At 43.7% G+C, this 23,510-nt stretch overlaps 1 protein-coding gene across 2 annotated transcripts; it reads left to right on the top strand.

Moving 5' to 3' along the window:
- The first annotated feature begins 896 nt into the window (after positions 1-896).
- ppfia3 (PTPRF interacting protein alpha 3) lies at positions 897-22,753 on the top strand. Of its 2 annotated transcripts, XM_079367107.1 has the most exons (26): positions 897-1,053; positions 2,143-2,815; positions 8,199-8,300; positions 8,457-8,696; positions 8,802-8,861; positions 9,432-9,560; positions 9,701-9,793; positions 11,108-11,160; positions 11,264-11,357; positions 11,538-11,672; positions 13,273-13,356; positions 13,610-13,741; positions 14,328-14,390; positions 14,481-14,560; positions 15,003-15,171; positions 15,405-15,598; positions 15,791-16,028; positions 17,461-17,594; positions 17,679-17,833; positions 17,931-18,030; positions 18,117-18,198; positions 18,318-18,518; positions 20,297-20,362; positions 20,852-20,878; positions 21,038-21,213; positions 22,307-22,753. In XM_079367107.1, exons 2-26 carry the CDS (start codon positions 2,477-2,479, stop codon positions 22,548-22,550), a joined length of 3,390 nt encoding a protein of 1,129 aa, XP_079223233.1. In that variant the 5' UTR covers positions 897-1,053; positions 2,143-2,476; the 3' UTR covers positions 22,551-22,753. The 2 variants fall into 2 exon arrangements, with proteins under 2 accessions (XP_079223233.1, XP_079223234.1); XM_079367108.1 differs by lacking the exon at positions 22,307-22,753 and having other exon boundaries at positions 20,565-20,878; positions 21,038-21,147.
- The last annotated feature ends 757 nt before the right edge of the window (positions 22,754-23,510 follow it).

Raw genomic sequence — 23,510 nt, forward strand, 5'->3', positions numbered from 1 at the left:
TAGAAGTTACACAAAACCACCACGGAAGTACTATCTCTTGACTTCAGAATAAAGTTTTCACTTTAAGTCATGACTGTTTTTTTTGTTTGTTTTTTTTTTGTTTTTTGTCAAGCAGAGTGTTTGCTAATTCTTAAATATTGACAAGGTAAGACAAGACAGAGAAATGTTTACTTAGACTTTTTTCTTAATGGTATAGCACTTCAATTAAATGTGTTGTTAGCGCCTCAAAAAAACAAAACTTAAGCAAAAAAATAATAATAAAAATCATTCCACAGAAATTACGTCAAATTTCTTCTTAAGAAATAAACTATCATAAAGCCCCTCAAACCTTTATATTGCTGCTATAAGCAACACAACTACTGGCACTAAATACAGGGACTTCTTTATTTTATTTTCTGAAAAAGAGAGAGAGAAAAAAAGATGTCTACTGCAAATAATGTCTAAAGATGATGTCACATAACACCAGTGTCATATTTCTGAAGTTTGCCCTGAATCTTTCTTTTTTCGTTTAGGCTATATTTGAAGTTTTTTTTCTTCTTTTTTCAGTTTTCCAATTCAGTTTTCCCTCAGGAGGTCAATGAAGGTTTACCTAACTAAAGCAAGAGATGTAAACCGGCTGATGATGAAAAAAAAAATGTCTCGATAAAAATTAAGAATCTTAATTAAATTTAGATTCCAGAAAAGATTAGACGAAATGAAAATGTACTTCGATCAGGCGGAATATTTCCTATAAAGGCACTTTTCAAATTGTTTAATCTTACCTCGATGTGTAAATCAGCTGTCTAAAGTTTAATCTATCGAAACACTGTTGATTCAGAATATCCTGTTTTTATTCTGAAAGTATACACCGGATGCAGCTCGTGTTGGAGCGTGTAACTTGAAGCGGTTGAGGCCAGCTTCGCTCCCTCAGCAGAGAGAGAGGGAGGGGATGGGGCAGGCTGGCAACCGGGCTGTAACGGGGATCAGCTGCAGCCTCCGTTTCTCAGATGCTCTGATGGAGTGAACCGGGCAACGATGCGCGTTTCTGTCCGTTCTCTGTCGATCATGGAGAGGGTAAGATCCACGAACCGTCCCGGTGGCGACTGAAATCCACGTTGATGCACGGTGCACACATCTAAGCCGTGCGTTAGACCCATCCAGCTGTTTTTATGGGTGGGGGGGGGGGGGGGGGGGGGGGTTGGATGGTGTGGGGTGGGGAGGGGAGGGGAGGAGGGCAGTGGGGTGTTGATAGGAAATAAACGCCTTGAAGACGGAGTAAAAACCGAAGCGACGCTGCGTTTTCAGACTGTCCTCTACTATTCTAATTAACATTTTGTAAAATATCTCGTGTGTTTAATCTGTTAATTAGGCCTCCATCATTTACAGGATGATTGGCACCTCCCACCACGATGTTAAAGCGACGTGAGGCTATTCTGCACAGCCCGGAATTGTAAAAATAAAATGCAATGTCTCCCCGTTTAAGCCCTTTATAATTTTATAGAGAGATCAAATATCCCGTGTTAACACCCTGATGATAACAATCAAGCCTCCTGATGCACAAGGAACATTTTTACGGATGGCTTCCGGAGCCATAGATGGGCTAAAAAAGAAGCCTCTTCTTTCCTCCTGGATACAGCCCGTAATTACAATTCACGATGACACCCTTTCCCCCCCCCCCCTCTCAAATAGTCTGTATACGAAACAGCACCGCATCTCTCCTCCACATCAGGCCCCCACTAATTGTTCCGTGTTTGCGTGAGGGGCGGTTTTGTAGGGCTGCTGAGGTGAAGCTGCCATTCACGATTCATTTCCGTACATCATCATGCGCCTTCATTTCCCCCCCATTATAAGTATGGACGTTAGGATACAGAAAACGGAGACACGCACTGATGGATGAATTACTCCGGAGTATCGCGATGCCAGTCAGAAGAAGAGAGAGCATAAAAGAAGAAGCTATGGTTGTTGGTTTCTTTGAGGATGGAGAAATGTGCATGTGCTGTGTGTGTGTGTGTGTGTGTGTGTGTGTGTGTGTGTGTGTGTGGATCATATGAGGGATCACTACCTCTTGAGCGTCACATAGTTTTGTCTTCTGGTTTCTGTCAAATCCACATGACTCACAAAAAGCCTCCTTTCCGCTTTCTTCTCACTGTCTTCTCTTTTCAGGTTCATCCTGGGCCGGGGGTCTGAGGTGGTCCACTGAACCCTACACTTCTCCCCTCTCACCCCTTTGCACCCCCACCCCCCCACCCCTCCACCAGACTTCTCTCCTTTCCCCCCACTTTTTCTCACTCGCACATCCAAGGAAGCGGCCCCGTTTTCCCCTGAGCCACACAACCTGCTTCCTGCCTGTCAGCTTTCACCCAATCAGCTTGAGAGGAGCGACCTCCTAACCAGCACTGTGACCCCCCCTTTTTTTTCCCCGGCGTTCACCAGACACTGCGGTTAGGTGTGTCCTCGACAGCTTCTTAGATAACGCCTCTCACACCCAGGCCTCAAGATGATGTGCGAGGTGATGCCCACCATCTCGGAGGACGGGCGCGGCGGAGGGGGTGGCTCACCTTCCCCTGCCGGCGGCAGCGGAGGGATCGGCGGAGGGATGGGTGGCATCGGGGGCTACGGCGGACGGGATCCACGCAGCGGAGGGGGCGGCAGCGACGAGGGAGGCAGCACGGGCAACCTGGAGTCGCTGATGGTGAACATGCTGACGGAGAGGGAGAGGCTGCTGGAGAGCCTGAGGGAGACCCAGGATTGCCTCGGGACAGCGCACCTACGCCTGAGAGAGCTGGGTCACGAGAAGGAGTCGCTCCAGAGGCAGCTTTCCATCGCCCTGCCGCAGGTACGAAGACATTCAGAACAAGTCGAGACTATGACAGACTAACACAACCATATTACACCATTTACAAGCAGTGGGCAACACAGAGAATCTACTGGAGGTGCAGGGCCATCCACCAGTACGACCAGTAGGCTATAGATAGTCAGAGAGAATAAATCAGTTTGGAGCAGCTGGTACATTAAATGAATAAGTGAGCACAGATAATAATACACGAGAGAGAAAATGTATGAGGAGAGATGTAAAAAGAACACTGATATTTAACAGAGCAGTCAGAAATAACAGGATCAGTCTTAAAGGCATGAAAAGGATCAGCAGGCAGAGACAGTAATACAGTTATTACAGTAGACAGAACTCTCGAAATGTGACTAATCATGTTGAAAATATCAAGTAAACACCAGCAGGCGCTCGGCAACAACCTGCGAGAGGATTGTCAGGGGGGGAGAGAGAAAGTCAGTAACGTGCTTCAGTCGGACGTTCAAGGCATGAAGAAGAAGAGAGGGAGAAGGAAGGTGCTGACTGAACACTTAGAGTCCGAAATATTATCAAAGAAAATGTAACAAAACCCAGAATGTAATAACGAGGGGTGTAAAGATTAATCGTGATTCAAAGGTGAAAATGGCGTTGTCATGGCGTTGTCATGGCAGTCGGAGAAGTTTTGCTTCCCCAAGACCGAAAATAAAAAGAGGTGAGAAGATAACGGACGAGACAAAAAAAAAAACTGTGCGCAAATATTGAAACAAGACTTCAGAAATAGCACAAACGACTCGATGCGGTGTTTAATCGACACCACGATGAGAAGCTCCGATCACTTCCTGATTCCTCTCAAAATCTCATCGTGAACTCAGCGTCGTGAACTCAGCATCGTGAACTCAGCATCGTGCGTTGTATCGTATCGTGTGTGCAGTGAATCGTTACATCCCTAATAATCACTGGTCGATAATGTAACAAAATGCTGAGCCTAAGATGTAACTAGTTGATACATTTTGGATCACATTATCGGACAGGCAAAATATTTTTCTCCTCATAGTGTAATAATTTAGCAAAAAGTTGTGAGGTTTTTGGGCTCAGTATTTTGTTACATTATCCAGCAGTGATTACATTTTGGGTTTTGTTACATGTGTTCGATAACGTTTCGGCCTTGTCGTTATTAAAAAAGAATCGTCCCTGAAGCAGAGCTGTGAAGAGTCCCAGCTCTGACGTGTTTCGTGGGTAAGACACTTAACCCCGAGTTGCTCCTGCTGCTTTTGGCAGCGAGTGTGTGAATGTGTATGAATGGATCAGCTTATACTGATGGACTCTTTACATCAGTGTGTACATGTAGTCAGAAGACTGGAGAAGAAATATACTGACTCAAGTCCATTCACCCGTTAGTGTTTTGTAGTCCAGTCTAATGAAGTCCAGCTTGTTATCTCAAGTTTGATTGACTCTAAATGACATGCTGTCAGGTGTGAACTACACATCACATGACAGAAGAGAATACCTGAAAACATGACAGTGATTGATATCTGCGTCAGTGTTTGAATAATAAAAAACAAACATCCAAACAGAAAAAGTAGAGAGGGATTGTGTGTGCATGTCGATCAATTGTGGAAGTCTTATCAGCAGACTGTGCTCCTGCGCTCTGATGGAAAATGGTTTCCTTTCACACTCATGAATTATTGATGTGTTAACCTGTAAGAAGGATTGTAATGTTGAGTGAGAGTCTTTATTGTGGAGCTGATGTGCAGTTTGAGGCGCTGTAACAGATGATGCTCATGATAAACGCCGCACATGCGACATCCTGACGCTAACACTAAGTCATCACAATCCTGGCTGTGTGTTCATTCTGCAGAGCGAGGAGTAACTACAGTACAGCGTGGAAGCTAAACTTAAAGATGGACACGTTTATTATGTCTACTAAAAAAACAACTACTTTAATTCATGCAGGGAGGGCGGGGCGATGGATTTCATCTTTATACAAATCTTTAATCTAGTTGATTCTTTGAGGGAGCAAAAGTCGCAAAGGGCAACAGAAATGTAAAGAAAAGTTGAGATGAGCTGAACGTGTCATGACTTTGAGAACACACACGTCTCTTACTACACAGACCTTCGAGCTTCGACTCTCAACATAATGAAGTCAAATGAGGCTCGTTCAGAAACCCTGACGGCTGTGTAGATTCAGCTCAAACTTCTGTTAACGTAGCCTTACTTTGTGTCCTCCTTTTCACGATTACATTTCAGCTCCTCGGAGCCACGAACTGAGCGCCCAACAATTTATACACTTTGATATTTCACACACTTTCCAGTTGAGTGACCATCTTGTCTTCTTTATATATCTTGTCCACACGTCAAGGGAGGGATCAAAGCAATAATTGTGAAACATTTTTTTACATCAATCTCTGCAGATTTCATAGGTCGAAGAGGTCGGTATGGTCCCAGAAAACCCCGTATCATTCTGTCCCTACTACTTACATACATAATATCATATTTTTATCTGCTTCCTGGTTGTTTGAAATGACTTCAGCCCCTGATTATTTTGAAACTATTTATATATTTACTTTGAAAAATTGTGAGTGACTTTGTCTGCAAAGATCAAAAGTACATTACTGTAATCGATTACATGTCATGTCATGAAAGAGATGCACGAGGCGGCCATCTTTGTTTTGATTCCTAATGTATGCGTTCTTTGCCTGAGTTGAGTGTAAGAATAGACTGAGTTGATTTACAGGTGCTGTGTGTGTGTGTGTGTGTGTGTGTGTGTGTGTGTGTAGTAGTAGCATGAGAGGTTGTTTTTTTTGTCACGATCAGCATGAAGAATTTATCTCTGCCACAAAACCATAGATGTTTCCTTTTGACAAATCTCTGTGATATTCTGTCCTATCATGACTGATCGACTGTTTCTTCACCCAGGTGTTGGAAAAAGTTGTTAAACTGTTGTAAACGACCGTCCAGGCTTTTAAAGATATGCTCACATTTCGGGGGTAAATCAGATGCGAAGCTTTGGAGTTGAACATGAGAGGCCCAAAGCTAAACCCTGGAGCTGATGGCAGAAATGTTGTATTTACCCCTGCAGCACAGAAGCCAATTATTATATTATCCCACATCCCTGAGCTGGAGAGCTAATCATTTTGTAATTCCACTCAACATACAAGGGCTCCATCTCTATTTTCAGTCCCGAGTCATTGTCGGATGCCTCAGGCGGCGATGATGCCTCCCTTTTTGTTCGTACCTATTTTTCTCCGTCACTACGCCTGGAAAAAATCAAAATGGAATAACAGATGTAGCGGTGCTGTGCTGGACATTAGAAGGCTGTTTTACCTCACTGTGAAGAGGGATCAATATGGCGCACACGTGTAGAAACACACACACGGATAGAGGAACACATGGAGGGCTGCGATACAATCTACAGTAGATGAGTTCAGCGAGTTCGTCTGTGTGTGGAGACGTTGCCAAGAGAGAAAAATAGGAGAAGGGGATGGAGAGAGAGAGAGAGCGAGCGACAGCATGGCACAGACAGAGAGAGAGAGAGAGAAAACCTGGTGATATGAAACACACAGAGACTAACAAATTGAGCCTATTTGCATAGGGCTGCATACTAATGAGGTGGCGTCGGGAGTGTGTTTTAGATGTCGTGGATCATGACAGGGCGTGATAGAAATAGATGAAAGTAAGTGAAAGAAGAAAATGAAAAGTGTGAGGGTGATTTTCATTGTTCATGTCGCCAACATATTCTGACGGAAAGGAATGTAGAAAGTGACTGGTAGCGGGGTGGTCCATCTTATACATGAATTAATCCCAGAATTAGGATATCCTTTGGGCGCAGAACACACCATCTGTACAGAGCAATTTCCTCTCTGATCCGTCCTCTTCAAACCTTCCCTTTACTTCCTCCCTTATCTCAGCCCAGCAAGCGCGTCAGCTCGGCGGCTCGTTACATGATGTACTGTACTTGGGTTTTTTTTTTTGCCTGCGTTTTAGCTAGAAGAGGGTGTGACGTACGGACGCCTGTTTTGCTGCCGCGTCGATACACTGAAGAACGTTAACGCAGAGAAAAGACAACAGCAGCCCGATGCGTGCGTCAGTGCCCTTTAACGGCCTGTTTGCAGGTTTCTTTTTAAAGTGTCCTGACTACAGAGACGACAAGTTTGATTCAGTCCAAAGACTTCATCGTCTCTGTTGTCAAGGGCAACCGTTTTTTCATTGTTTACCATCTTGTAGCCGACTTCACATGAGACCAAATTGAAATTAAAAATGAATTCTTCACATGTCGCCTAACCAGGGGCGGAGCCAGACGTGGTCACCCTTGAAATCTGAGCGGCCAAACAAGTGGCCCTCCAAAGTTTTGATTGGCTGTTTTCCCGGTCAGAGGCAAAGTATTTAGGTCCCATTAAACTCTTCTGGCTGTCTTGCAAAGATCTTTAAAGACATAAGCTAAAAAGATTTAAATGTTGCAAGAAAACTATACACAGGAAATAACATTTTTCAGATTCTTAACGTGAGCAGTAAAGTGAGACAGGATTGGTCAAGTGTGTGCGCGCACACGTCAGACTTCAGTCAATGTTAGGCCGTCCCAGTCTACAAAGTCTGGCTCTGTCAGTGCATCTCACTCCACTTACTTTCATGCTTGGCGTTTGTTTTAATGACGGAGAAACGCACAGCCAGTCACGGTTATTATGCAATCAAACCAATTCCAGGTTCAACATGTGCAATAAACCTGGTTGTTAAACGTTTTACACAGGTCTGGTTTATGAGTCCCAGTGGCATTAACTGTGAGCGATGTTGTAGATACAGTATGGTAAAAGTTAGATTGCATGTGGTTGTTTCAGTTTAATTGAAGCTATTATTTTTTTTTTTGCATTCGGTTTGTTAATTATTTCAAGATTGTTTGAATTGTAGTAAATTGTGCTGTGTGGGCTTATGGGAAATACTGACTTATGTGACAGTCAGCAGTTTCTGTGTTTGATTATATTTCTGATTGTTTCTAGCTAGCCAAACCACTCTCTGAAACAGGTGACCTCCCTTTAATATATTTCCGGATTATTTTCCGTGCAGTTTGGTTGCATATTTCCAACCATCATGAATTTTTTATAGGTAAAAATAAAAGCTTGCAATTGCAATTCAGCCGTTCACTAAAAACGCGGACCCCTTCAATCCCCCTGCTGTTCATTAGTAATCCTTCCATCTGTAAACTCCGCCAGGTTAGCTTAGTTAATATGACTTCTCTGAGGGGAATTCTGGGAAATGAAGGAATTCACCAAAGCACGGTGAAATAGACATGAACATGTTTTTATTCAAGTGCAGTGCTTTTCCAATAAACCGACTGTGGATGCAGTGAACCTTAACAGTCTCATGAGTGTGATCATGACCTCATGTAGTCAATAACAGCGCCCTCTTGTGATTTCGGCAGGAATTTGCAGTGCTGACCAAAGAGCTGAACCTCTGTCGGGAACAGCTGCTGGAGAGAGAGGAGGAGATCGCCGAGCTGAAGGCCGAGAGGAACAACACACGAGTCAGTGCGCTCTTCATTCAACCTGACGTTTATTTGTTTGATTAAAGCTCTGTTCAAGTTTGTCTTGCTTGTGTAAGCAGCTGAGACGGTTTCAAGCAGATTAGAGTTACGCCGTGGAGATTTTTCATTGTATGCAATTTCCACATGTGTTTCCAGCTGCTCCTTGAACATCTGGAGTGCCTGGTGTCCCGTCACGAGCGCAGCCTGAGGATGACCGTGGTGAAAAGGCTGACCCAGTCTCCAGCAGGGGTCTCCAGCGAGGTGGAGGTTCTAAAGGCCCTCAAGTCTTTGTTTGAGCACCACAAAGCTCTGGATGAGAAGGTGAGGGAGAGGCTCCGGGTGGCTTTGGAGCGAGTGGCGACCCTGGAAGAAGAGCTGCAGTCCTCATCTCAAGAGGTGAGTCCACATCTCCATGCTGGTTTGTTTGAATTTTCACGTTTCAGGGAATTCAGTGATTCCTGACAGGAGGTTTTTTTTTTCTTTCTCCCTGTGTGATGTCAGGTCGTGTCTTTGAAGGATCAAATCAAGCGACGGCAGCAGGGATTAGACAACGGCAAAGAGGTAACTTTAAAAAGACGGCTGACTCATTCAAACTTAAAACACCACATTCAGCTTACGCTTCACACAAACTAATCACATTTCTCAAGTAGAGAGATTTAGTTTAATGCATCACCATAGAAAATCCTACACTGTCAGTTAGCTGTGACATTACCCTGATTCATGTTGGCTTTCCATGAGTGCTGATGTTGAGAATAACAGCACTGGAACTTTCTGTATCTCTAGTGCTTTAATCAGCATAACACCGAAGTCATTAATTATGGTCCTCTTTATGATTGAAAAAAAACCTGGTGGAAAAATCCCACTCCTTCAACTTCTCCATCAATGGTATCCTAAGCTCTTTTTGATTCCTGAAACATTTAAGCTTTTTTTCTGTTGTGATAATGTTTCTTGTTAAAGTAGAGGTGATGGCTGAGTGTGCACATATACTTCATTCACACCCTGCAGGACTCAGTGGCCCAGTTAAAAAAGTAAAGGGTAATTTAATGTAATGGAAGGATGAATGTCCAACAGTGGACTCGGACATGATTTGTGTTTTTGTAAGAATGAGAAGAAGTATTTTCCTTTTTTCAGCGGCTCCCGAATGGACCTTCCTCTATCTTGGATGACGGCGAAATCGACAGGCAGAGAGAGGGCGAGATCGAGCGTCAGAGGTCAGAGCTCGGGCAGCTGAAAGAGAGGCTGGCTCTCATGTGCCGACAGGTACTCCAGTCAGAGACGCTCTTACGGTCTAATGCCTTCACCAAAACAAACAAAAGATCTGAAGCCGGAGATGCTAACGGAAAACAAAAAGCCATGTGCGCTCACTCAGCCTTACCTTCCACGCTGTCACTTTCTGTCAGGTTGGGGAGATCGAGGAGCAGCTGACGTCCGCCAGGAGGGAGCTGGCCCGATCGGAAGAGGCCAACCAGAAACTCCAGAGGGATGTGAAGGAGGTGAGAATAAACACCGCTGTGAGAATCTGTCGCAGCCGCGTTTGTTTTACTCAGACTCACAGAAACATGGAATAGTTTCAAAGCCGTTTGAGTACCTGGCTGATGTTACTGTTAGTCTTTACTGTAGCCACAGTGACAGTGCTGTGGGCGGAGCTGCAGGCGCCCTCTAGTGGCGAATCAGTCAACGTGCAGACATTTGATTGAAAGACGTGTGTGACAGTTAACTCAGCAAGCATTTTCTTTAACCGCAGCTGTCTGAGAACGGTCACTTCACTGTGGCGTGCAAAGATGCCACATGCCACAACAAGATGCATTTGAAATAGTTTGATGATTTACTGCTGAGAGTGAAGCGTGTATGTTGAAATGACAATGATGGTGGAAGAGGATGTGGACGGTTGGGCGGATGGAGGAGGGTGGACTGAAGGCCGGGCAGAGGAAGACTCCCGGTCTCTAATCCTGCCTGAGCTGATTAATGCTCAGACTGAGCCTCGCATAACTCAAACACAGGATATGCACGCGGCAAGTTGACAAGTCAGCGGGATGTTATCGCGTAAGGAAAACCTGCGAGCACCAGCGTGTAGCAGGGCAATGAGAGGGAAGGCTGTCAGATGGGACCCCCTTAGGGAGGTTTCCTACTGGCCTTGCAACATTTGCACATTATGGGTCGCTGCTTTGGTTTAAATTTTGTCAGCCCTCCGGGGCCCCCCTTACTCGTCGGAGGCCCCAAGCAGTTGCCTGACTTACATGTTTCCAAGCAGCACCTCTGGAACTACGTCCCTAGCAACCATGTGCTCTACCTAGTAACGGTTAGTTCTTCTTAACAATGATGATCGACTCATATCAGGGGATAGCAGACTGTGGCAATGGGTAATTGACCAATTAGAATCAACTCATTAACACAGGCCGTGTACTAAACAAACACAAACAAAACACCATGAAACAAGTTTACAACATAAAAAGACAAAACAGTGCAGTCTATACTGAAACACTTTAAGGGAGTAGGCATGAGATCACACATGACTTATGACTCAGCCCTCTTCAAAAAATCGTTACTCTTCCTCCTTTTCCCCTCCGTCTCTCTTGAACTTGTGCAACCGCTTAAGTGGCTGCTTCTGAAATCTGTCAACAACAACTATTAGGCTGTCATTATCATTCCTTCGCGAGGAGCTGTTCAAGTCAAGTGAATTTCCTTTGATGGACACCTGTGTGCGTGAACCTGACCTATCCTGCCTCCTACAGCGTGTCTCCTCTTTCTGTCATTCCTTCCAGGTCTGCAGCAAAATCTTTCATTTTCTCTTCTTTTCATTTTCCCAGGCTCTCTGTCAAAGGGAAGACATGGAGGAGAGAATCACCACATTAGAACGCAGGTTTGTGAGTTTCCTCCCCCGTCTGTGAACTCTATTTGCCCCACTGAATAATGTGCCTTGCTCAGTGCAGTACTTTCTGCGGCCCGTTTGTTCTTGTTTGCAGGTACCTGAGCGCCCAGAGGGAGGCGACGTCTCTCCACGACATAAAAGACAAGCTCGAGAACGAGCTGGCCAGCAAAGACTCCCTCTACAGACAGGTGGGAAACCTCTCTATCATCTCCCTGTGTATCCGAGATTCTACCCTTGATTGGCATCTTGGCAGCACGTAGCGTTGGCGTGCCATCAGTGCTTTTTCTTTTCCCCACCCCTCTGTGGTAGCTTCATGCTGCCCTCCAGCTACCACTTTTCCTTTCCCACTCATCCTGTTTTATCTGCAGGGCGAGGAGAAGAACCGGCAGCTTCAGGAGCGTCTGGATGATGCCAAGCAGAAGCTGCAGCAGACTCTGCAAAGGGCCGAGACGCTGCCTGAGATCGAAGCCCAGCTTGCACAGAGAGTGGCAGCACTCAACAAGGTGTGTGTGTGTGTGTGTGTGTCTGTGTGTGTGTGTGTAACAATATCAGCTGGTGCATTTTTTTGTCACCTGACAGGTGTGATAGATTGAATGCCAGATATACACTAAAACACTGCAGGAGTTCAATGTACAGTTATGTTATGCACGTGTCATCTTTGGAAACAAATATACAGACTTACATTTTTAAAGGGATACTTCACCCATTTGCATGAAGCTTTGTATCATTAGAAACATGGTAGCAGTGTTGAATGGTCGTGAATCCAACCCTACCATGTTTCTAATGATACAAAGCTTCATGCAAATGGGTGAAGTATCCCTTTAAGTTACTGACTCTTTCTCACTTTTTTCTGCATTTTTTTTAAGTTCTTTTGAAGAGCTTTTAGATGGATGTCAAAATAATATACATGAATACTTGTGCCTCTATTTGAGTCTGTATTTTAGTGACAAGATTACTTCTATGTTTATAGAAGTAATCTGAACCTATAGTCTGGTTCAGATAGAAGTGATCTAAATACGCTCTGCATTTTTCTAATTAGCTCCACGAGCAGAAACGCGCTCAAACTAGGATCAATATTGGAGATGCTTTTAAAAAATGGGAGAGAGGTTAGAGCGCAGACAGATTTACAGACTGATGCAGAGCTGGCTAAACACTGAAGCTTCAGTGTCCGCGACATGGCACCCTGTGTGAGTATTGACTTTAGGGAGGAGGGGGCGTTTTGAACTTGGACTACAGTGCTAATTAAAACACTGGGCGTCACAGTTACATATTGTAAATACCCTCGGCTTGAATATATATATTATGCAAAATGAAAGCGAGTGAGGTCTTCAAGATACTCCATTAGGCCACTTGAGGCCTTTTGGTGCAGCTTTAAATAAAGAGAACAAAGACTGTTTTATAACCCAATAAAGCTTCATAGAGTTCAAATTAAGCGTGTGCACAAATCTGTGCATGTTAGAATATGCTTCTGTGCACAGACACAATTGCATGAAATGAGTGTATGTGAGTGGGCATGTGTGGGCACGTCGACTAAGTGTAGGATTACCCTATGTATGTGTCTGTGCGTGTACGTTTTCATACATGAGGGAAACGGAACATGAGATGTCAAACGACAGATTAATACCAAAGATTTCAGGCAAATGGTGCCAGAAATTCATAAGCAAACAATCGGTGATGAAAGCCGGGCCAGGGCACGGAGTCAGCGCAGCTATTTGATCCTTGGGCGCTCAACACGTCAAGAACTGTACACCACACAAATTCTTCATGACTGACTGGTTTAATTGCTCGTAGGTTCACTTCTAGCATTCCTGTAAACACCGTTTTCAGTCATGCCAAGAATAAGCACATTTACTCCCCTCGCAGTAGCAAAACCGCTTCACTGGCTACACTTACATCTTACATGTTCGGGCAACATTTCCTCCCCGCAAGGATAAGATTAATGTCTGATGAGATAGACAAACAAACTTTCATGTTTCGTTGTGATCCGTACAGGCAGGTAACTAATTAGGCCAAGACTCGGTCAACAAGCTGTTTCCTTTGTGTGGATTTGTATTGTTGTTGCAACACGCTCTAACCCCACTTTCTTCCTTTCCAATCATTCAGGCGGAGGAGCGTCATGGTAACTTTGAGGAGCGACTGCGACAGATGGAGGCGCAACTGGAGGAGAAGAACCAGGAGCTACAGAGGGTGAGTCATGCTTGCTTTTCCATCTTTCTCTTTTTTCATCCTCCCCCTCTTTCACGCCACTGCTTTTGTCAGGCTTTACGCTGCACAAAGGCGCACTAATTTTCTAAACCTTCTATTTGACCGGCCACACTCAGATAAAGATCTCGCTCTGAGTTCGGCAGAAGGCTTGTTACTAACTCCCGCCGCCCTCCCTTTTAAGTTCTCCTCCTGATTCGCTCTCACCCGTCTCGCTGTCTCTTTCTCCCCCGCTCAGGCGAGACAGAGGGAGAGGATGAACGACGAACACAACAAGCGCCTCTCTGACACGGTGGACAAGCTTCTGTCAGAGTCCAACGAGAGGCTGCAGCTCCATCTGAAGGAGAGAATGGCCGCCCTGGAGGAGAAGGTGACCAGCTCAGACTGAGGCAGAAGTTTCACAAACCTTAAAATGAGCGTCAGAAAACGTCCCATTCCCTCAATCACAGAAATCACAGAAATAAACATGTTAAATGTGGCATGGCTGAGGGGACTTAAGCTCCAGCTCTTTGTCTGCTTCAAGATGGATCCAAAGTGAGGTGGGGGCAGCGTTACCAAAATGGCAACCAGTGAAACCAGTGGGTGACATTAGTCCAGATATAATACATAAGCCTGATATATATAATAATACAATTTTGGAAAAGGAGCCAAACCATATGTTTTTTTGTTTTTTTTTGTCTTAATCACACCAGTACTTGAGATGGTTTGTTTGCCAAAGCTGAGGTCGCAAACATCTCTCATGATGTTGGATGAGTTAAAGCAATAAAAGAATCAGAGGTTGATGAAGTTAGCCAACACGAGCTTAATGTTGGAGATTAAATATGGTAACAAAAGATGTTAAAATGGGATCTGCAGCTCAGGACCCCGGATCTTGGCTCTATCCTAAAAAGTCTCAGTCAAAATATACTGTGCTCTTCATTATACAACAATCAAGCTTTGTGCTCTTGCATCTCCAGAATGCCCTGTCTGAAGAACTGTCCAACATGAAGAAACTCCAGGATGATCTCTTAGCAAACAAGGTGGCCTCCCCCGTCTTTGCTTCATTGTTAGTTAAAACATGCTTTCATCACTTTTGCGCTGACCTGGTCTGTTTTCTTTTTCTACACTAGGACCAACTGATAGCAGAGCTGGAAAGGCTTCAGCTGGAGTTAGATCAGCTGAGAGCGAGGCCCGGGGGCTCCTATTCCAGGTTAGTCCCTTTAAGATGACATCGTGGCCTCGGCTGACTGTAGAAATGTGGTGTTTTGGGTCTTATTGTGTCAAACACGATAAATTAAAAAGAATGGTATACATCATGCATACACACCCATCATTCTCCATCTCCTTCTAAGTCTTCAGTGAACCTGAATTTAAAGAGGTTTTGGCTTCCACATGCATTTGAAGCCCTATTTTTCTTCATATTTCTTATAGTTTGAAATCAGATTCTCTCAGGTTGGATTGATTGTTTGTGTCATGACCTTGTGTTCTGTTGTGCATACTGCCTTTTGTGTTGTAGACAATACCTCACCACGTGTGTTTTTGTGTGGTTTAACGTCTTCTTGTAGTTTCCGTCACAGCCTGTCACACCTCGCGGGGATAATTGCAGTTATACTTTATCTAGAGCCATCTTATCTTCCTCTCCATCTCTGCAGTCGCTCTTTGCCAGGTAGCGCTCTGGAGTTGAGGTATTCCCACGGGGGCGGGTCTCTCCCGTCAGGCTCCACCACTCACCTGGATGCCTTCGGTAATTCCTCCACAGGGAGCGTGGTCAGGCGGAGTCACCGGGCCCGCTGGAGCTCTGCCCAAGAGGACACTACCAAGGTGAGGACAGACATCCCTACCATTTCAAAGTACATTCAAAAACTGCAATTTACTTTACAATTAATAAACTCAGTTTGGTGGATTAGCAGATCAACATTTGCATAGTTTTGAACATTAAAAAAAATTATGCTTATGGAAAGGTAACTAGTTTAGCTGCTAGCATCGTGTATTTTTTGGAACTGAATGATTTAATGAGTGGATAACGAGTCCTCTTTCTTTCCCTCGTTGTGCAGTACCCAGACTGGGATAGCGGGGCTATGCTTGGGACCGGGTTCGAGCCAGGCCTGGATGTGGGCTGCTCTGACGACGAGGACGAAGGAGAGCATCGATTCGGCTCTGAGCTGCTGTCTCCCAGCGGACAGACAGACGTGCAGACACTGGCCATGATGCTGCAGAAACAGCTGGAGGCCATTAATAAGGAGATCAAGTAAGGATTCCCTCTGCAGTTATGAGAGGGAGGGAGAATGTTCAATACGCCTCTTTGTATTTAGTTTTTGAATTCATTGTCTCTTTTACACACAATTTACAATACTGTTAAGTATAAGAACGAGTAACTTTTTGTTCTGTAAAAAGTGGCACAACAGTTGAATGTTTTAACTTGAATGTTTTACAAAACCAGACTGATCCAGGAGGAGAAGGAGAACACAGAGTTGAGAGCCGAAGAGATCGAGAGCCGGGTCAGCGTGGCTTTGGACAGTCCGCCCATCCCTCCGTCCACCCTGGGGAGAGACAGCACAGGCCGGGGGTTCATCCCCTCGTCCATCACTTCCTCCACCCTGGCCTCCCCCTCGCCCCCGAGCTCCGGACACTCCACTCCTCGCCTGCCTCACTCCCCGGCCCGAGAGAATGACAGACAGGTACTGCCGGAGTGAAAGGAAACAAACTTTTATTCCCATCTGTGTTGATCTTTTTTTTTTCTTTATCTCGACTCTGTATCCACCTCCCTGTTTATGCAAACAGCTCCTCCAGAGAGTCCAGTGAGTCATGTAAATAAAGCATAAGTAAATCATACAGACAGGGTCAGGAGAAGTTAAGTTATTCATCAGAGAATCGGACAGGACTGATTAAATCCTTCGTAGATGATGGGATGGTTGGTGCCAGACACTGGTTACAGGTTTTCCGAAAATGGGCGGATGGATTTCAAAAGACTCAAAAGATATCATCAATAAAATCATGCAGTCAGCGGCGATTGTGAAAGTGGTAACGTTGATTTAGGAGTTCAGACTAGAATGGCGAGAATTGTTCAAATTGTGGCAGAAGTTTTCAGCGTATACAAAGACAAAAAAACTGTATATAGGACAGTCAAGGAGCGGCAAAAATCAAGACTGAAAAAACAAACAGGACTGCTATTGTGGTGCAAAAACAGAGAAGTGAGCTGTGGTTTAGCTCGAGGCAGGGACACTCCTTTCAACTGACTGTCTTTAGATGTGATTTGAATGTGACGACAGATCTGCATCAGGTCACGCTCGGATGTATTTGACAGTTTGTCTGAGAGAGCGATGAGTTAAGATTGTTAACTCAAAGTTGACTGTTGTATCTATTAAGATTAAACGTATTTGATTTCCTACTGACATGTTAACAGTGATGTCTTTAGTGTGTCGCTCGATCAATCGAAGCTTCAGAAAATCAGTTTCTCTGATATCATTTTAAGAATGGACAGAGACCAACAGAGCAATGCTAACTTTTTACTGTTTACGTATTAAGCTAAGCTAACCAGCTGATGGCTGTAACGGACAGACAGAAGTTTAGAAATAAATCCCATCTTTCAGATTCCCACCCAAAAGTCCAGTTAATTCAATCTGATCAATTTAGTTGGATTTTTTAATAGCTGTTTTACCTTTTGTTCACTTGGCGTCCTAACTAGCTAGTTAGCATACTTACTTAGCTAGCAAGTTTGCAATATAAAAATAAAAAGCATTTATTAATCGTCACTCACAGCAACCTTGTTACTATAATCCCAATATGAACAGTGTCCTTTTGATTAACCAGCAAAAGATTAATTAGCAGATGGAGATGAAAGAGACTCAGTAAAATTGATTTCATAAATGTCTTCTTCTCTTAAAATTGAAACGATAACATCTCTTTTTACCAGCAAGAGACTTTTTAACTAGTGTAATCAAATGTTTTAAGTCTTTGTGGCACTGGTAGAAAATAAGCAGTCTAGGTATCAATGACTGAGCTCCTTTGGAGGAACAAAAGCCCCCAAGATATCGGGATGAACCATCCAACTGCACATTTTTGAAAACATTTGTTTTTCTTCATCATCCTTTTTCTATTTAACGTTTTCAGAACAGCAAAGATGATGATCGGTCCCTCGCTCTCCTCGACTCTACACCTCCGCCTACTCCTCGTGCTCTGCGCTTGGACAGGATGGCCCTCACCCACCCCGGAGCCATGCTTGATGACCCCCGAGAGTTTCGCAGGTAGGGCAGATATATCAGACATGAAGACATTGTATCTTCTTTTCCGGTTTTTCCCCAACCAGTGATTTATTTTGTCCCTCCCAGTCTCTCGGCAGATGGGAGCAGCTCCAACAGCAGCCAAGATTCTCTCCACAAGTCCAGTAAGAAGAAAAGCATCAAGTCCTCCATCGGGCGGCTGTTCGGGAAGAAGGAGAAGGGAAGGATGGGCCTACCTGGGCGGGATGGATCTGCCTCTCTTGGTAAACACATAAAAGACAGAAGGGATCACACACCCTGCTTCAGTCAAGTATATAAATGATCTTTAATTCTCCTTTAATCTCACAATCACTCTCCCAGCGTCCACACCTTCTGAAGACCAGGCCTCTGGTGACCCAATGGGGATAAACAAGACTGGGACTCTGGGTCCGGCAGATAAAGACCGCCGCAGCAAGAAGAAGTATGTGTTTATTTCTCTTTTTTCTCGAGTTGGTTATCAGGATACTATTTTGATCCCTGACCCGAGCTCCTCCTCGTCCTTTTTAGGCATGAGCTACTTGAGGAAGCATGTCGCCAAGGACTTCCCTTTGCATCTTGGGATGGCCCAACTGTTGTGTCTTGGTTGGAGGTACTTTGCAATCACAAGAACCTAAACAACAGGGGAACACAACTTAAACAACTTTTTGGCTTGGTTTACTTCCCTTGATAGTTCCCATTTGTAATATCTCTTTTCTTGCCTCCTTCCAGCTGTGGGTGGGAATGCCGGCCTGGTATGTCGCAGCCTGTCGTGCTAACGTGAAGAGCGGAGCCATCATGGCAAACCTGTCGGACACAGAGATCCAGAGGGAGATCGGCATCAGTAACCCACTTCATCGTCTCAAACTGCGACTGGCCATCCAGGAAATGGTGTCCCTCACGAGCCCCTCTGCCCCGGCCAGCACTCGATCTGTGAGCAGACTTTTAATTTACCATGAAGGAAAAAGAGAAACGTATGACCACAGAGATGTGATCAAAAAATCCCCGTCTAGCTTTCATGTAACACTCAAGAGAGCAAGCATCGATTGAAGTTTAATGGATGTTGACATTAATATGATTTAATTTACGGTGTATGAAGTCTACAACACAATAATATAACAGTCTTATCACTGTCATTTGGTGATTGGCTTGTAGAAAAGGTTTCTAAGTTCATAGGGTTAATGGTGCACTTAAATCTCTTGTGGTCAAAATGAGAATTACAGCAACCCATTTCTCTTTTTCCATGTCACAAATGAAAGAAATTTAAAGAACAATAATGAATAATATAAATTTGTCAGATGTGTAAATCTGCCTGAAGTACACATCAGAGGCAGAAACACATGTGGTATATCTTATAAAGAATATATTTGGGAAAATATTTGGGTTTGCCAAACCTGTGCTCATGTCTCAGGTACTGTATCCTCCATTTTAAAGAGCGCCTGTTCTTGTGACTGAGTTCAAATTCACCCCAGGAACATATTACATATTACATGAAATGTGTCCTGTATGTGATAAATGTCAAAAGCAATTCATATTTTCTATGTCATGGTAAGGTTTGACCAATGTCACCTAGAAATTAAACACAACAGGGTACACTCTCCTAAAGTGTAGCCTTCCCACACAGCCACAAAGACAAACCAGATGTTGAAAAGTGTAGTAAAATGCTGCACACACACACACACACACACACACACACACACACACACACACACACACACACATTGCTGCTTTCATGTCTGCATTTCCAAGGAAGAAGAAGTTAAGTTAAACCAAAATAAAAAAAACATGGTGTGCTCATGGTTTGGCTTTCATGTTAATTTACAGCAGGAATCACAAAAATAGGAGAAAGTGATCAGTCACACATTCCTCAACACATTTAACAGTCTGATTCTGTCACTTTACACAAACCAGCTGCACCTCTTGTCCATCTAATCACTAAGGCAACGAGAAAGCAGTCTGCTGTTGTGGTTGGTTAATATTTAGTGATGTGGCTTTTTTTTTGGCAGGGCAGTGTTGAGTCAGTGCTTTAGGCGAGGAAGAGAGAACACTGCAAAAAAAAAAAGTGAGATTAAAGTTAAAATAACAATAGTAAAAAGCCCCTTTTTTGACTGATATATTTCTTAAGAGCCAATTTGTACATTGAAACAATTCACCAGTTTCAAGCTTTATTTGCCTGTAAATATCTTCAAAAGTTGATATTTCTTGTAACTTAGACTGGTTCTAAACTGTTTCAGGACTTAAACTAGAATTAGTAGAAAATCTACTTTGCAAAAGTCCAAATATCCAATCTGAAGGATTTGACATTTTTAATCTCTTCATACATTAGAGACAGAGGGACCTAAAAGAGTCAGCTTTGTCCACAGGGGGCGCCAAAATCAACACAAAAATAAAGTTCCTCACAGGAGCTTTAAGACACATCTTTGGTAAAGACATATTAGACAAATGTGATTTTTTTTTTGTTAAGCAAACCCTTTTCTATTTCAATATGAAGTCTATAATACTTTTTTTATTCACTCAGATTTATTTATGTTAACTTTTCTTCCAATGCTAAAGTTAAGAACAGTTTTCTAAAAAGTTAAGTCAACTTTTGTCTTCCTTAACAGGCAACTTGTTTCTAGCACAAATATTGTATTTGATTGCTTGATTCTTTAATCCATACTCTTATGCAGCACGTTTTAATTTAATGGTTTCCTTCTCTTCTATGTCTTCAGTCAACTAGTAACGTGTGGATGACCCACGCCGAGATGGAGACCTTAAACGCAGCCACCAAGCCTCCGGTCAGTGTCGCCTTCTGTCCAGTCTCTGTCACACAAACCCTTTTTAAGTTCTTCACAATTATTTTACTCAGTTTTGAATTATTTCAAACGTCTTGTCGAGTTTTAATCATGTTGACAGGTCTCCTCCTTCCTCTCTCTGTTCTTTTTTTTTTTTTTTTTAATTTCTCTTTATGTCTCTGTTTTTCTTTCTTTGTGGGCCCAGGCCATAGTGTTGTGCATGTTCTTCTCTCCCTCTGGTTGCTGTTTCTGTGTGAACTGCTTCCAACTAAATACCCGTTCACTAACACACTATTCCTTCCTATTGTCCTCTTTTCCTGCTGCTGCTGCTGCTGCTGCTCCCTGCTCCTCTGCTTCGCCTCCACCATCTCTCCACCCGTCCACCCTGCTCTCAACCCCCTGCTCCACTTTTTCCCTCTCCACCTCCACATCTCTCTCTACCTGTCTCCGTCTCTCTCCGTCTGCCTCCTCTCTCTCATATTTGCGCTGCAGGAGCTGAAGGAGTTCAGCTGGGATCAGGTAAGGATCAACTGCACCTTCTCAAAAAGTCAAAATTAACACATCATGAATGTCAGAGATTTGATCTCCAGTGAGGCTAGCCGCAGTGAGTCATGCGCGCCATCACACATTAAGCCGAGCATGAACCAGTGTTGATCATTTGCGGTTGTCCCCTTCCAGATACTGGCCTATGGCGATATGAATCATGAGTGGGTGGGAAACGACTGGCTGCCCAGCCTGGGCCTGCCGCAGTATCGCAGCTATTTCATGGAGTCCCTGGTGGATGCTCGCATGCTGGACCACCTGACGAAGAAGGAGCTGAGAGGACAGCTAAAGATGGTGGACAGCTTCCACAGGTAGAACTCGAAATGTCTGCAACTATAACCTCCTCTGACAGAGCACTGTGGACAAAGGGGTCTGGATTTGCAGCCTGGGAAGTGTTCTGGTTTCTGTTTGTTGTACATTTGGAGTCCGGAGAGTATTGACCAATCACGTATCATCAGGCTTTGGTGTATGCAAGAGACAGGCGAAAAATTACCTGCAGTCACGACCAGTTTCAAAATATTATTCAAAAGATTTAAAGTAACTGCACTTTTTGGAACTTGTGTTGAAGCAAGAGTCGCATCCACTTTCCACTTCCAACACCCCACAGTCTCGACATCTAGTTGTTCCTGCTAAATGGCTCAGATCTTTAAAGTCACGGTCTGACAACACAATAAAAAGACTCACTTCAGGAAGTTGAACCTATTTGAAGGGGTATGATCCTTTTTCTTTTTTTTGTGCCTGTTAGTCATTAAGACTGAAAACTCTAAACACAAAAGGTTTGTAAACACTGGAAATACCCCGAAGCATCTTCTGCAGATCTTACTCATCCCACTAGTAAGAGCAGCGAGGAACCCTAACCCCTCACCTCGAACCCTTTCAGTCAGGATCATCATACAGTTTAGTGGTTATTAATATGCAATCCACTCTCAGAGGTGGTGGCTGAATTTTTCGAGTTTTAAGAAGGCCGTCCGGACTCTGACTCCTGTACATGGGCCTTGAACACTAATCACTACAAGGCTACCGATGTGTTTCAACATACGTAAAATCTAAATTATTTTCTTGGATCAAATCTTGATTCTTCTTCGGTTAAAGAAAGTTATTTAGTTTGGTTGTCCCCTTAGGGAAATTCTTTGTCAACAGATATGAACTCAGTCTCATTCTCCTTAGTTGAGGCTCTGTTCCTGCCTCGAATGGGAAATTTAAGGGTGTTAAAAGATCTTGAGTGCTGCCTGCTGTTGTGACACTGGCTGTTCTGGCGTGTGTCTTTAGGCTCCTCTTTAAGTTCTCTTAAGGGGTCAAAAGGAGTCAGGTTGTGTCAATGCTTTCTGAGTGAAGGTGAGAGTGGGATAACGCCCCCTTGGTTAATCTGCTTCAATCTCCCTCTACCTCTTTGACCTCTCCCAGGGTCAGCATGCATTATGGCATCATGTGCCTGAAGCGTCTAAACTATGATCGCAAGGAGCTGGAGAGGAGGCGAGAGGAGAGCGTCCATCAGAACAAAGGTGAGCTCGGCCATTATCCCATTACTCCTGCCCCCATCCATCTGACCTCATCCACCCAACAATTTCCTCCATTCATGCTGCGCTATTGTCTTGTTCAAAGCATGCTACTGGTTACCAACCCATTATTTTCCTACTTTCGTGCATGATTTGGGTATTTCAAGGAAAACTCCCAAACCATCAAAAACATTTAACTTGATAGTGAATCCCTTAAATCAGGGGGATGGGGGGTTCCAGGGCAATTAATTCCATAATAATAAGTAGCACATTATGTATGGATAATTTGGCCATTGGTCAATCTTTGTGCTAAAACATCTGAAAAAGGAAAATGCAATCCAAATGGGACAAAATCTAACCAACATGCAAGGTCCTTCCTCAAAAAAACTGTGTGCCCAACATTGTGGATATTACATTGTAATCTGAGTGGCGAAATATAAATACAATCAATCATAGAATAAAAAAAAATAACATCCCACTAATCCAGGGATGTCTTCCTTGAGGGCAGCTGTTCAGAAAATCCAATCTCAAATGGAGACATCACACATTTATTCATGACGTTTGGGGTGGGGGTTCCCATCCTAAATCTCCACTGGTAATAATCTGGTGTTAGCGCCTGATCTCCCGGAAATGGTGGATGGCCTTGACATGGTGAGTTGTATACTGAAAAAGAGAAACACGCAAGACTTCTAGTATTTGGTCAGTGCGTCATCCCAGATCTTGACACGTGACTGACATTTTGTTATGGAATGATTCCTGCTAGCTAGCCGCTGAATGCTAATACCCTCCTTTAAAGACATTTGTTTATGGAAATGTAATGTAACTTTCTTGGAGCTGCCCTTAGACCCAAAAATGTAAAAAAAAAAAAAAAAAAAAAAAAAGCACCATGGTGTAAAGCCCTTCAAATAAATCTTTTATGTTCCATGAATACGAGCATATCATCTGCATAAAGTAGAAGATTCACATTCAAATGATTAACATAAACCTCAATTCAACATGATTTATTTGGAGGAACATCCAAACTCTCTTTGCACCTTTAAGAAAAAGCTAAAGACCTAGCTCTTTCATGAATATAGTGATTATAGGATGGTTAGAACCCTCCAGAGCAGCTG

Source organism: Symphodus melops (assembly GCF_947650265.1).
Source record: "Symphodus melops genome assembly, chromosome: 17".
NCBI classification, from domain to species: Eukaryota; Metazoa; Chordata; class Actinopteri; order Labriformes; family Labridae; genus Symphodus; species Symphodus melops.

Coding starts and splice junctions, on each gene's coding strand:
- ppfia3 (XM_079367107.1), top strand. CDS start 2,477: ATGATGTGCGAGGTGATGCCCACCATCTCGGAGGACGGGCGCGGCGGA. Junction 18,031..18,116: donor GACCGCCGCAGCAAGAAGAA/GTATGTGTTTAT, acceptor CGTCCTTTTTAG/GCATGAGCTACTTGAGGAAG. Junction 18,199..18,317: donor CTGTTGTGTCTTGGTTGGAG/GTACTTTGCAAT, acceptor GCCTCCTTCCAG/CTGTGGGTGGGAATGCCGGC.